This window comes from Vulpes vulpes, chromosome X (assembly GCF_048418805.1).
Source record: "Vulpes vulpes isolate BD-2025 chromosome X, VulVul3, whole genome shotgun sequence".
NCBI classification, from domain to species: domain Eukaryota; kingdom Metazoa; phylum Chordata; class Mammalia; order Carnivora; family Canidae; genus Vulpes; species Vulpes vulpes.
The window spans coordinates 47,234,952-47,249,058 of NC_132796.1; the positions used below are offsets into that span (position 1 = coordinate 47,234,952).

At 40.6% G+C, this 14,107-nt stretch overlaps 1 protein-coding gene across 2 annotated transcripts in view; it reads right to left on the minus strand.

Annotated features, from left to right (window-relative positions):
* ZC4H2 (zinc finger C4H2-type containing) overlaps nucleotides 1-14,064 on the minus strand; it is a 66,231-nt gene extending 52,167 nt beyond the window's left edge. The window contains exon 1 of one of the 2 annotated variants that reach the window (XM_025987644.2): nucleotides 13,811-14,064. In XM_025987644.2, coding sequence (XP_025843429.1) covers nucleotides 13,811-13,953 — 143 coding nt within the window. In that variant the 5' untranslated portion in view covers nucleotides 13,954-14,064. The remainder of the gene's footprint in view (nucleotides 1-13,810) is intronic. The other variant, XM_025987645.2, reaches the window with a different exon arrangement.
* Nucleotides 14,065-14,107: the final 43 nt, after the last annotated feature.

Sequence of the window (14,107 nt, forward strand, 5' to 3'; positions counted from 1 at the left end):
GCTGTGGTTGGGAATGGAGATCAACTTAAAACTGGGCCTAAGGGCTCTTTATTGGATGATGGAAATGTTCTAAAATTGTATTGAGGTGATAGTTGTACAACTCTGTAAATTTACTAAAAGCCATTGAATTGCACACCTAAAATGGATGTTTTCTATAGTATGAAAATCACAACTCAATAGATATTACACATATATCCTCCAATGACTTCTTACCATACTTAGATTCACAAAACCATCTGAACCCAAATTTTAAGCTGTTCCTACTCCTCCGTTCCTGTTTCTCCAGGAAAATAAATGACATGTCAAAGGCTTGTGTAGAGGCAAGAGATTTTTAATGGAGTTAGTCAACTGAGGTACCCAGGAGGACTAGGGAGGGGGTTAATGATGAAACAAAAAATGCAGACATGTTACCCTGGTGGTCAATTGCCTTTACTCTGTTCTTAGGATTAGTATCTATTGTTCTACCATCTATGCTCTGTCAAGTAACTGGGTAGTTTGGCTAAGATTAAATTTAGGGAAAATGTCCTTCCTTTCCCAAATCTACAGAGTAGACATCATGCTAACTTCCTTCTCTTCACATTTTTTCTATCAATCAAGTGGACAGAGAAAGTTTATTAAGCAAGTACCATTTACTCCAACAGTGTGCTGGATCCTGTGGGTTACTGATGAGTAGACCTCTTCCTTCAAATAAAATAACTGTGATCCAATACAGAAAATAGAACACATTTTAACTGTTATGGCTGAAGTGGAACTGGGACCTCCAGAGTCCTTATTCTCCAAATCCAACTCTGTCTGACTCTATGAGAGTGGCCATTGATATACCTCTGTGGAACTCCCAGGGCTTCTCAGAACATTATTTCAAAGCCACCAATCAAATTTATCCTCTTCATTTCAGAGATGAAGAAACAAATGCCCAGGTAGGGCAAAGAACTAGCCCAAGAGCATGCAGCTATGGTCCTTTGGGTCCTCTAAATGTACAGACTTACACATGAAGCAATTTTAAATATAGATAATTATACACACAAGAGCTTTCTAGAGAATGGCACAATGTTATACTTCTCTCTATAAACTCCCCATCATCTATCACACTGCTTTGGCCATAAGCAGGGCTCAGCAATTACATTTGGAGTGACAAAATGAAAGCAAATAGGTAGTTAAGTTTAGGGTATTGACTGAAATTTCAGTAGCCTCAGAGAAAAGAAGACATTATCATGGGTGGGAAGGGTTGATTCATTTAGGCATCATTTATTGAGTCTATAAGTACCAGGAACTGAGAAGAAATTGGGTGTTCAGAAGAGTTCTGTTTAATAATAGCAGGTGTGTGTGTGTGTGTGTGTGTGTGTGTGTATTATGTTCCAGCAACTGTGCTAGGCATCTTATATGTCATCTACTTTAATCCTTATCATGACCATATGAATGGGATGTTTAGCTTCATTTTTACAGATGAAAAATCTGAGGTTGAGATCACAAAGCCAAAAAGTAGAGACTCTATTGTAGTGAGCCTAATCAACTTTGCCATCATACCAAGGACTTTTCTCATATGATAGATCTCAAGCAGTGGAAAACAAGCCAACAGAGGTGAATTCTTGTCCCAGGGCAGTCACCAATTTTCAGGATGGAATAAGGCACATCATGGAACTTCCTGGAACCTTGGAAATTCTACCTGAGAAGTAAAACTCAGTATAACCTTGCACACAGGTCTTGGATGACTCCATGAAATAGAATCTGTGGTATATTTGGCCTTACAAGAGAGGAAAACATCCAAATCATTAAAGATGTGATTTTATGTGGAAAGTTTTATAAGGAAATCCTCCCAAGAGGCTAAAGTGCACATGCTGTGGCCAGAGAATCACAGGAAAATCACATCATACTTACTTAAGGTTCCCCACAATCACTGGGGCCATAGTTTTATTTAACTGTTGAACCAGGATATCTGACCTCCCTAGGTCACAGTCTATCCATACAGAATCCTGAGTCAAAACAAAAATATTCAGCTGGCTGACTTCTTTCCAATGGATTTTTACTGGCTAACATGGAGTAGGACGTATAGGGAGGAGAGGTTCTAGGGCAATAGAACATCCATTCATGGGCCGAACTTGGCAGGCTCATCCATCATCCAGCTCCAGAGGTGACTTAGCCCCAATATTCACACAACAAACAGGACAGGGCAGCTGGGATCTATAGGACTTGAGGATGCGCTGATCAAGTGAAGCCACTGGGTAGTGCAGATGTATGGAAACCTGCACAAATTTGTTGATGAGCTAAGTAAATGGTGAGAAGTGGACAGATCCAGAATATATTATATAGGTATAACCCACCAGGTCAAACTAACTAATGCAGTGGTTTTTCAAGTGTGATCTCAGGACCACAAGTAACACTATTGCCTGAAACTTGATAGAAATGCATATGCTCAGGCTCCACCCCTGATATACTGAATCAGAGATTCTGGAGATGGGACCCAAAAATCTGTTTCAATGGTGGATTGAAAGTACCAGGTGGATTTTATTCATGAGAGAGAGACAGAGACACAGAGACACAGGTAGAGGGAGAAGCAGGCTCCATGGAGGGAGTCCAATGCAGGACTTGATCCTGGGACTCCAGGACCATGCCCTGGGCTGAAGACAGATGTTAAACCACTGAGCCAACCAGGGCTCCCTGTGGTTCCTTCTTTTTTTTTTTTTTTAAAAAAAACGATTTTTATTTATTTATTCATGAGAAAGAGAGAGAGACAGACACAGGCAGAGGGAGAAGCAGGCTCCGTGCAGGGAGCCCGGTGTGGGACTTGATCCTGGGTCCCTAGGATCAGGCCCTGGGGGCAGAAGATGGCGCTAAACCGCTGAACCACCCGGGATGCCCCCTGTGGTTCCTTCTTTGTAGAAATGTCTGCACAAGTCCTTTGCCCATCTTGAACTGGTTTGTCTTTTTGTTGAGTTCTTTATACATTTTGGTTATTACTATTTTTTTCATTTTGGTTATTAATCCCTCAGATATATGATGTGTAAATATTTTCTCTCATTCTATATTAACTCCTGAAAATGTCCTTTGTATAAAAATTCTGAATTTTGATCAAGTCCACTTTGTTTATTGTTGCATGTGCTTTCATTATCCTAAGAATACATTTCCAGGGGGATCCCTGGGTTAAAAAAAAAAAAAAACATCCACCTGGAAAGCCAGGTGGATTCTGATGCATAACCAGTGTACTACTGTTTGATAATCACTGTGCTAATGTCTCAGATGTAGGGGGTCAGAGAGAGGGAGGAATGAAGAATGATTCCAGATTTTGAGTTCAGGAGACAATTACTATTGATGGGGCAGACTAGGAGTGGAGAATGTTGGGGTGGGAGTGGAACTGAAAGTTCTGTTGGAGCTTGAGATGCCAGTGACACATCCAGTAGGTATGGGTAAGTGGGAAGTTGGATATGTGAGTCTGGAACTCAGGGGAGAGATCAGAGCTATTCACCTTGATTCTAAGATCCTTGAGAACAAGTCTAATTTATCTTAATGGTCCCCAGAATATCCCAGTCCAGTGTATGGCTCAGAACAGGTGGTTGGTAAATGTTACTGAATTAAGAAAGGGGAGCCAGTTTTTCCTGCCTTCTCTAGTCTAGTTAGAACAGTCCCTAAGTACCAAGTGTCTTTCCATCTAATATTTATTTGCTCATCTGGGAAAACAGAACAGGTACTGTCAGAAAATCAGGTTAGAACAGTTCAGTTTGAAGACTTTCTTACAGCTCACTACCAAATGTCAACTCCTTCCCATTCTCTTTCCTGTGATCAGCATTATTTGGCTTACTCATTCCTAAGTCCCAGAGGTACTGAATCTCCTGTAACTGGCTGTTGAGTGAGTACGGGGCTGTGTCAGTTTTCAAGCCAGGTGACAGAGGAGCCTGCTGAAGCTGCCACAGCAATGAGTGAATAAAGGGAGGAAGGGAAGGAAATATATGCCAATTCAAAACTTGATCATAAGGCATAAGTCTTACTGTGGGAACCCAAAAAGGTAGTGATCCATTTGGACTGGGGAAATTGAAAGGTTTTGAACAACAGGTGGGGTTTGTTCTGGGTCTTCTTTGAAGAACGAGTAGGACTTATGGCCTAGAATGAGGAAAAGGCATTCAATAAGGGATTGACATTGGCAAAGGCCTAGGGGTGTAAAAGTGTATGATAGAACAGGGAACTTTCATGTAAATAAAGGATAGGTTGAATAAAAAGTAGTAGCAGATAAGATTGGAAAGGTAGGTGTGGGCCAGACTTGTGGGACAGAGGTGCATGAATGCAACAACTATAGGCAAATATCTGTTCATTAGAAATACAGTAAGAAATGGCCTACAGCAAGAAATGATTTTTACGTTGTGACCCAATACACACAAACACAGATAAAAACTTGAAACAAAAGTTTCTGAAAAGAATATTTACCATTTCTTATGCAATGTAGGCTGGTATTTCCTATCTTATTTTGATATTTAAATGTTTTACAGATGCTACTGGCAACTGATTAATTTATTTCATGAAGCATGTGGTTTGTAACCTGTGTTTTGAAAAATACTGCTATAGGGACACTTGGGTGGCTCAGTGATTGAGCCTCTGCCTTTGGCTCAGGGTGTGATCCTGGAGTTCTGGGATCGAGTCCCACATCGGTCGGGGTCCCTGCATGGAGCCTGATTCTCCTCCCTCTGCCTATGTCTCTGCCTCTCTATCTCTCTCTGTGTCTCTCATGAATAAATAAATAAAACCTGTTTTTTAAAAAAGGAAAAATACTGCTATAGGCTGTGGGAAGTTGGTAAATATGTTTGAGGGATAACATAACACCAGTGCTTTAGGAAGACAGTTCTTATAGCAATGTGGATGGCATTGAAGACAGGGAAGGAGAAAAAAGACAAGAAAACAATTTCATAGGTAGAGTTATAAATATGCAGACAAGTCATGATGAAAACATAAAACGGGGCAGTTAGTGTGGAAGTGGAGAGTGGGGTAGGAATTTGAATTATAATGGTAAACATAGAAATAGTAGGATTTGCTAAGTATCAGAGATGAGTTGTAAAAAAAGAAAGGGTAAGCAACACTGAAATATAGGTTTCAATTTGAGGTAACTATTCAGAAAATAATGGCATTAAACAAGAACCTGGACTGGTGTAGAGACAAAGTCATAAGAGCTGGCCAACTTAAGCAGCATTTGTGGAACAACCAGGTGGACAAGCCCAGTACAGTGTGGGATGTATTGGGCTAAAACTTGGAAGGAAGCTGGGGGGACAGAGATTGGGGATTTGAAGGTAATACCTGAAGCCATGGAAGTATAGTTGGTCACACAGAAGAATTTGTAAAGAAGGAAAGAGAGGACCCAGAGCAGAAACACTTGAGGGAAACTACTTCACATCACAAAACAGACATGCCTCTGAGATACTGTGTGTTCTGTTCCAGCTCACTTTAATACAGTGAATATTGCAATAGAGAGCCAAATATTTTTTGTTTCCCAGTGCATATAAAAGCTATGTTTACACTGTACTGTAGTCTATTATGTGATAGCATTATGTCTAAAAAAGATATACATAAATTTAAAAATACTTTGTTAGAAAACCTGTTAACCATTACGTGACCTTTAAGTGAGTCCTAATCTTTTTGCTAGTAGAGGGTGTTCCCTTGATCTTGATGCTTACTGACCTATCAGGGTGATGATTGGCAAAGGATGGGGTTGCTGTGGCAATTTCTTAAAATAAGACAATGAAGTTTGCCATATCAATTGACTCTTCCTTTTGTGAATGATGTTTCTGTGGCATGTGATGATGCTTGATACCATTTTACCCACAGTTCTTTCAAAATTGGAGTCATCTTTGACTCTCAAATGCTGCTGCTGCCTTATCAACCAATATTTATGTACTATTCTAAATTTTGTTGTCATTTCGACAATCTTCACAGCATCTACACCTGGTGTCTATCTCAAGAAACCACTTTCTTTGCTCATCCATGAGAAGAAACTCTTCATCTCTTAAAAGTTTTATAATGAGATTGTAGCAATCCAGTCACATCTTCAGGTTCTACAACGAATTCCAGGTCTCTTGCTATTTTTACTACATCTATAAATACTTCTTTCACTAAAGTCTTGAACTCTTCCAAGTCACCCATGAGGGTACAATTAATTTCTTCCAAACTCCTGTCCATGTTGATATTTTGACTACTTTCCATGAACCATGAGTGTTCTTTTTTTTTAAGATCTTTAAAATTTATTTAATCATGAGAGACAGAGAAAGGGGCAGAGACATAGGCAGAGGGAGATGCAGACTCCCTACAGGGAGCCTGGTGTGGGACTCAATACAAGGACCTCAGGATCACAACTTGAGCTGAAGGCAGACACTCAACCACTAAGCCACCCAGGCGCCTCAAACCATGAGTATTTTTAATGATATCTAGAATAGGGAACATTTTCCAGAAGGTTTTCAATTTACTTTACCCAGATTCATCTAGGAATCATCATCTATGGCAGCTATGGCCTTACAAAGTGTATTATTTTTTTTAATTGAAGTTTGATTTGCCAACATATAGTATAACACCCAGTGCTCATCCCATCAAGTGCCCTCCTCAGTGCCCTTCACCCAGTTACTCCATCCCCCCACCTGCCTCCCCTTACACTACCCTCTGTTCCTTTCCCAGAGTTAGGAGTCTCTCATGTTTTGTCACCCCAATTTTTCCCACTCATTTTCCTTCCTTTCCCTTATAATCCCTTTCACCATTTCTTATATTCCCCATATGAGTGCAACCATATGATGATTGTCCTTCTCCGATTTTGTTTGCATAAAATGTATTTCTTAAAGGATGAAATTACTCCTTGATCCATAGGCTTCATAATGAATGCTGTGTTAGCAGGTATGGAAACATTAATTTTGTTGTTCATTTCCAGCAGAGCTCTTGGGTGACCGGATGCATTGTCAGTGAGTAGCAGTATTTTGAAAGGAATCATTTTGTTTTCAATAGTAGGACTCAACAGTAGGATTAAAATATTCAGTAAACCATGTTGTAAACAGATGTGCTCTTATCGAGGCTTTATTGTTCTGTTTATGGGCCACAGACAAAATAGATTTAGGGTAATTCTTAAGGGCACTGGGATTTTCAGAATGGTAAATGGTCACCAGCTTAAAGTCAACTTTAAGTCACCAGCTGTATTAGCCCCTAACAAGTGTCAGCCTGTCCTTTGAAGCTTTGAAACTTCTCTCTAGCTATGAAAGTCCTAGATGGCATCTACTTCCAATACAAAGCTACTTAATCTACATTGAAAATCTGTTGTTTAGTGTAGTCACCTTCATTTATTATCTTAGCTACATTTCTGGATAACTTGCTGCAGCTTTGTTAGTGCTTGCTGCTTCATCTTATACTTCTGCTTTATGGAGAAAGCTTCTTTTCCTTAAACCTCATGAACCAGCCTCTGCTAACTTCACACTTTTCTTCTACAGCTTCCTCACCTCTCTCAGCCTTGACAGAAATGAAAAGTGTTAGGGCCTTGCTGTGGATTAGGCTTTGGCTTAAGGAAATGCTGTGGCTTGTTTTATCTTCTATCCAGATCACTAAAACTATCTCTGTATCAGCAATAAGGCTATTTTGCTTTCTTATTCACTGGAGCAGCACTTTCAACTTCCTTCAAGAACTTTTCCTCTGCACTCACAACTAAGTTAACTGTTTGGCACAAGAAGCCTAGCTTTTGGCCTATCTCAGCCTTTGACTTGATTTCCTCAGTAAGCTTAATAATTTAATTTCTAGCTTTTGATTTAAAGTGAGAGATGTGTTTCTCTCACATGAACACTTAGGGATCATCATAGGCTCAATAGTCAATATTGATGTGTCTCATGGGATAGGAAGGTTAAGGAGTTAGAGATAGAAAAACTGCTGGTCAGTAGAGCAGTCAGAACAGACACTGTTTATTGATTAAGTCTACCATCTTATATGGGTGCAGTTCACGGCACTTTGAAACAATTGCAATAGTACATCAAAGATCACTGGCCACTGATCACCATAAAAATATAACAATGAAAAAGTTTGAATTATTACAAGAATTACCAAAATATGATATGGAGACATGAAATGAGCAAATGCTATAGGAAAAGTGGCACCCAAAATCTTGCTTGATGACACAAGGGTTGACAAAAACTTTTAATTTGTTTTAAAAAAATGCACTATCTGCAAAACACAATAAAATGAAGTATACCTGTGTATACTTCCAAAATGTGTTTTCCTTTCTTAATTGGGGAAAACTCATTGTGTATAGATACGGGTGCACCAGGACATGAGTGGATGTAATGTATGTGTATGAATGGAATGTGCATGTTAAGGAGATATTAGTATGCATTTGGGGAGCTGGTGAAGCACTCTGGTTCATTTAGTGGTGGCTGCACTCCTTTCCTCTGCCTCATGGCTTCTTTTCTTCCCTCTTTTCCATCTCCCTTCTTTTGTTCTATTCTCCTCTTCCCCTTTCTACATATCTGCAGCACCACTTGAAAGCCTAATGAATGGATTGGCAAAATAGACCAGTGTCAGATTTGGGGGCTGTGGTCTTAAACACACTATTGGGAGTGTGGGTGGGATTGGGAGGAAAGGCAGGGCTGGACAGATGGTCAGAGTCAGGACTGGGGAAATGGTCTGTGGTTGGAGGATCTATTCCTGAAACATTTCCCATTTCAAATCCTGCCATTGGTATGCATGACCACTGAATATGAATGTGTTTCTTTCTGGGTCTGGAGGTCCATCTAGCTTCCTGCTTATCTTAATTAGGCCTTCTGATGATGTTGCCGTCATCACTACTACTTCAGCTCAGAAGCAACATTTTATTATTTTTTTTAACAGAAATAGGCTGCTCTGCTCATCTCAGATAAGAGCAGTTGAAGAACTGTGCATAATAGTTAATGAGATTATCAGCATTTTTTTTAAAGATTTTATTTATTCATGAGAGAGAGAGAGAGAGAGAGAGAGGGAGGCAGAGACATAGGCAGAGGGAGAAGAAGGCTCCATGCAGGAAGCCCAGTGTAAGACTCAATCCTGGGACTCTGGGATCCCGTCCTGAGCCAAAGGCAGACAGACGTTCAACCGCTGAGCCACCGAGGTGTCTCAGATTATCAGTATTTGCTTAAATGTGTATGTCATGTGAGGAGGAGGATATATTCTTCCTTTCTAGCTATATATCCATAGATAGATAACCTAACCTTTCTGAGCCTTGGTATCCTTACTGTAAAATGGGGATAATAATTCCTACCACAGATTTCCACTGAGAAGGTTAAATATAAATGAGCCAAGAACTCTGAAATTAGGTGATGGACAAATAAATGTTAGCTCCTTTCTCCAGTTCCTTCTACCCCTTTCTTTGCTCCCTCCTTCTCTCACCCACCCATACACGGTTACCTGTCCCATGTGTGAACATCAAGTTGTATTTGTAGTAATTTCCCCACTTTAAATTTGTAAACCAAGTGATGTAACCTTTGTATATTACTTTAAAATTGTCTAAAAAAAATAAAATTGTCTAAAGCAAGCTAATTTAAATGACTTTGGGGGCATATGCATTTAGAATTGTTATGTCCTCTTGGTGGCTTAACCCTTTCTCATTATGTAATATCCATCTCTATTCTTGGAATGTTTTTTCATCTGAAATCTGTTTTATCTAACATTACCATAGCTGCTCCTGGTTTCTTTTAAAGTTTCCATTGCATCTTTTCCCCTCCTTTTACTTTCAGCTTACCTATATCATTGTATTTGAAGTGTATTTCTTTATAGACAGTATATGGTTGGATATTTTTTATTTTAAATCCACTCTTGGGGGCGCCTGGGTGGCTCAGTCAGTTAAGCATTTGCCTTCAGCTCAGGTCATGATCCCAGGGTCCTGGGATCAAGCTCCTTGCTCAGGGGTAGTTTGCTTTTCCCTCTCCCTCTGCCTGCTGCTCCCCCTGCTTGTACACTTGCTCACTCTCTCACACACTCTCTCTCTATCAAATAAATAAATAAATAAAATTTTAAAAAATCCATTCTTTTACATTGGTGTATTTAGACCATTTAGATGCACACAATTACTGATATATTAAGGCTCAGCCTGCCATTTTACTTTGTTACCTGTTTGTTCTGTCTGGTTTTATTTTGTTGTTGTTGTTTTGCCTTGTTTTCCTGTGGGTGACTTGAACATTTCTTAAAATTCCATTTTTATTTATCTATAATGTTTTTGAGTGCATCTCTTTGTACAGCTTTTTTAGTGTTTCTTCTCATTATTACATTATGTATACATAATTTATCAGTCATCTGATGTCATCATTGTGTCAGTTCAAGTGAAATATACAAACCTCACCTTTTACATCACTTTACGCTGCCTTATTTGTGACATGAATGTATTAAATGTTTCCTCTACTTACACTGAGAACTGCATGAGACAGTGTGATAAATTTTGAACCAATAATCAAATGTAATTCAGATGACTCAAGAGGTAAAGACTTCTCTTGTAATTACTCATGTTTTTGCTCACTGTATTCTTCCTTGCAAGAGTCCTTTTATTGTTTATTTTGTGTTCAAAGGACTTACTTTAATCATTCTTATAAGGTAGACTTCCTATTGATAAATTCCCTGATTCAATTCATTTTAGAATATCTTGGTTAATCCTTTTATTCATGCAGGATATTATCACTGGATATAGGATTTTGGATTTCATTCAAGATTCTCTTCTGTCAGGACTTGGAAAATGTGCCACTTTCTGCTAGGGCCTCTTCAGTGTCTGACAAAATGTCTGTTGTCTTCTAAAATTTTTCCCCTGAAGGTATAGGTAAAGTGTTGTTTCTCTCTGATTGCTTTCTAGATCTTTTCCTTGCCCTTTGTTTTCAGAAGGCTGATTAATGATGTGTCTTGGTGTGAATTTCTTCACATTTATCTTGATGGTGTTTATTTAGCTTGCTGAATCTGGAAGTTCATGTCCTTTGCTTAGTTTGTGAAGTTTTAGCCACTGTTTCTTCAAGTACTTTCCTAGTCCTGACATAAAGTGGACATAAATGTTAGATCATTTGTTATAGTCCCACAGGTCTGGACACTCTGGTTAACTCTTTTTTCTTATTTTTGGAATCTAATTTCCCTTTGGTTGGATTATGAAATTTCTAATGTTTGATGTTTAAGTTGTCTGGTATTTTTTTCCCTCTATCTTCTCCATCCTGCTGTAGAGCCCATCCATTTAGTTTTTTTTTTTTTTAATTTTTTTTAATTTTTATTTATTTATGATAGTCACACACACACACACACACACACAGAGGGAGAGAGAGACAGAGAGAGACAGAGACATAGGCAGAGGGAGAAGCAGGCTCCATGCACCAGGAGCCCGACGTGGGATTCGATCCCGGGTCTCCAGGATCACGCCCTGGGCCAAAGGCAGGCGCCAAACCACTGCGCCACCCAGGGATCCCTCATTTAGTTTTTATAACGTTTTTTGGCTTTGTGTTTTTTCAGTTCACAAATTTCTATTTGGTTCTCCTTTATGTTTTATATATCCTTGCTGAGACTTCTATTTATATGCTGAGATATTTTATTTTATCGTTTAAGTGTGTTGCAATCACTTAGTGAATCATTTTTATGAAAGCTGCTTTAAAATCTTTGTAAGATAATTCTACCATCTGTGTCATCTTAATGTTGACAAGGGTTTACTTTCTCTTGTCATTTAAATTTATAATCTTGGTATGGCAAGTAATTTTTCTAAAAATTAAATTTGGACAATGGATCTCTTTTTAAACCTTTGGTTTTGCAGACCTGATGTATTCTTTTTGCAGGAAGTGAGTAGTATAAATCCAGGTTCTCCACCTGGTCTCTAGTTGACCTTCACGTTTACAAAGGGCTCTTTGTTACTGCTGATTGCTGATGGGAGTTCAGCCCTCTCTGTAGGCCTCTGATGTACCCCTCCGCTAGTAGTAGGAATGCCTGGTTTATATAGGTGAGGGTAGAGGCTCCCTATGAAGTCTCCATTGGGAGGGTACTTCCCTTTCTCCCAACTGTCCTTTCTTTTGGAGTTGGACAGAGGTTTCTTTAAAGTCCAGTAAGAGGGACACCTGGGTGGCTCAGCAGTTGAGCATCTGCCTTTGGCTCAGGGGGTGATCCCGGGGTCCTGGGATAAAGGTCTACAACGGGCTTCTTGCATGGAGCCTGCTTCTCTCTCTGCCTATGTTTCTGCTTCTCTGTGTGTGTGTGTGTGTCTCTCATGAATAAATAAAATAAATAAAATCTTAAAAAGAAAATAAAGTCTAGTAAGAAAAAGATCTAGGCTCTTCACTTGTAGGCCTAAGCTTCTTATTAGCTACATTGTTACTATGATAGCTGGCTTTCTGACACACCAAAGTATCTCACTCTTTTTGCAAAAGAATATTGCAACATAATCCCCCTCTCCAGCCTTTTGTAGACCCTCCATGGGATACAGTGGGAAAACCAGAGACTCTGCACACAAATTGGGTTCCTGTCAAAATCTGACATTTATTTTCAAGTTATCAGGCTCTGGAAAAGTTACTTAAATGTTCTGAGCTTCCATTTTCCCAGTTGTAAAAGAGGTGTAGGAAGCTCTCAGGGCTCTTGCTGAAATAAGCAATAGTGGGTCAATGAACTTGGCTCACCAGATGCTTAATAATTAATAGTCACTTCCCTTTACACTCCTGCAGAAGGAGAGATGCAAACCTCCAAAGGACAAAAAAAAGCTCAAGTGCTTCCCTATACATGTGTGAGTCTCACCCAAGACATTCACTCCAAGGGTTAAATCTCTTGGTCTAACGTCTTATTTCCTAAATAGACACAGTTGACATCCATATGCTTTTCCCCGAGTTCTGTGAAAATGCTAAAGGGAGACTGTCCAACCCAGGCCATCCTCAGAATGGGTGAAAACTGGAGCCAGCGAGGGGGGATGGTTCTGGAAAAGCAGAGTGGGTGAAGGAAAGCCAGGTGTCAGCCCAGTTAGTCCACTTGCTTGGCGATAGTGTGTTCTGAGCAAGGACAACATCATCACCTTGCCAAAGCTGCTCCTGGAAGGAAGAGGTCAGGAAGCCGGCAAATTCCCCTTTGCTGGCCTGTCCTTCACCTCTGGCACCTTAGAGCTGCAGCTGAGCTCCCACCATCTGGCGCAGCCACTGCCTCCCCAGTCCCCACTGCTCCCATTCCCCTTTCAGAGCACCGGGTAGGAGAGGAAGACGGTGGTAAATGTGTGAATGCAAAAAGTACATACGTGCAAGTGCTTTCCATCCTACCAATCCCAGACTGCCATATACTTCCGCACCCCCAGCAATTAGTCCCTGGAGGCCACCACCTGCCCCAATGCGCTGGACTTTGCTCTCAAAAGTCCGGCCTGAGCTCTAGGTCCTGAAGTTATCAGGAGACTGAAAAAAATCTCGCCTCTGAAAGAACAAGGAGCCACATAAACCTTGGAGCAAACAAACACTAATAATAATAATAATAATAATAATAAATCCAAGAATGCTGTCCAACTCCCACCCCAAGATGAAAAAAGCTGTCTTGGAACCAACATCACCACCACCCGCCAAGGTCCACGCCCCAGCCCATCCCCACCCCCGGCACCGTCCTCCCCAACCTCCCGGTGTCTCCATCTGGTTTTCTCTCTGAAATCTGGCGACAGGTCTCTCTTGGTCAATCTGCTGGCCTCAGTTCCAACACTTTGCAGCCTCCCCTCCCATCGTCGAATTCCGTGAATGGGTTCCTTTCCCGCCCCTCTCCACAAGTAGCTTAACAATAGATACTTTCCATTGGTAACTCAGCTCTTTCCCGCAGCGGGGGATTTTGGGGGCTTCGAGGGGGTCTAAGGGGCGCTGCAATGTTCACTTACCTGATCTCTTTAATGCTTTCCAATTTGCACATGATTTCTTGCTCATCTGCCATGCTCTTCACTCCCAATTTCACGTCCCGAGAAATGTACAAATACAAACCCAGGCATACAATAGACACAACGTAACCACCGCCTCCGGGCATTGGGCTCTGAGCCTGTGCGGCAGGGATTCGGAGCAGGCCTGGGAGCTGTAGTCCGCAGCTCCAGGACCAGCCATGCAGCCCAGGGACCAAAGGGACTACAACTCCCAGAAGGCCATGCGAGACACGCCTGTTTCTCTTCCTGCAGTTACAGTTT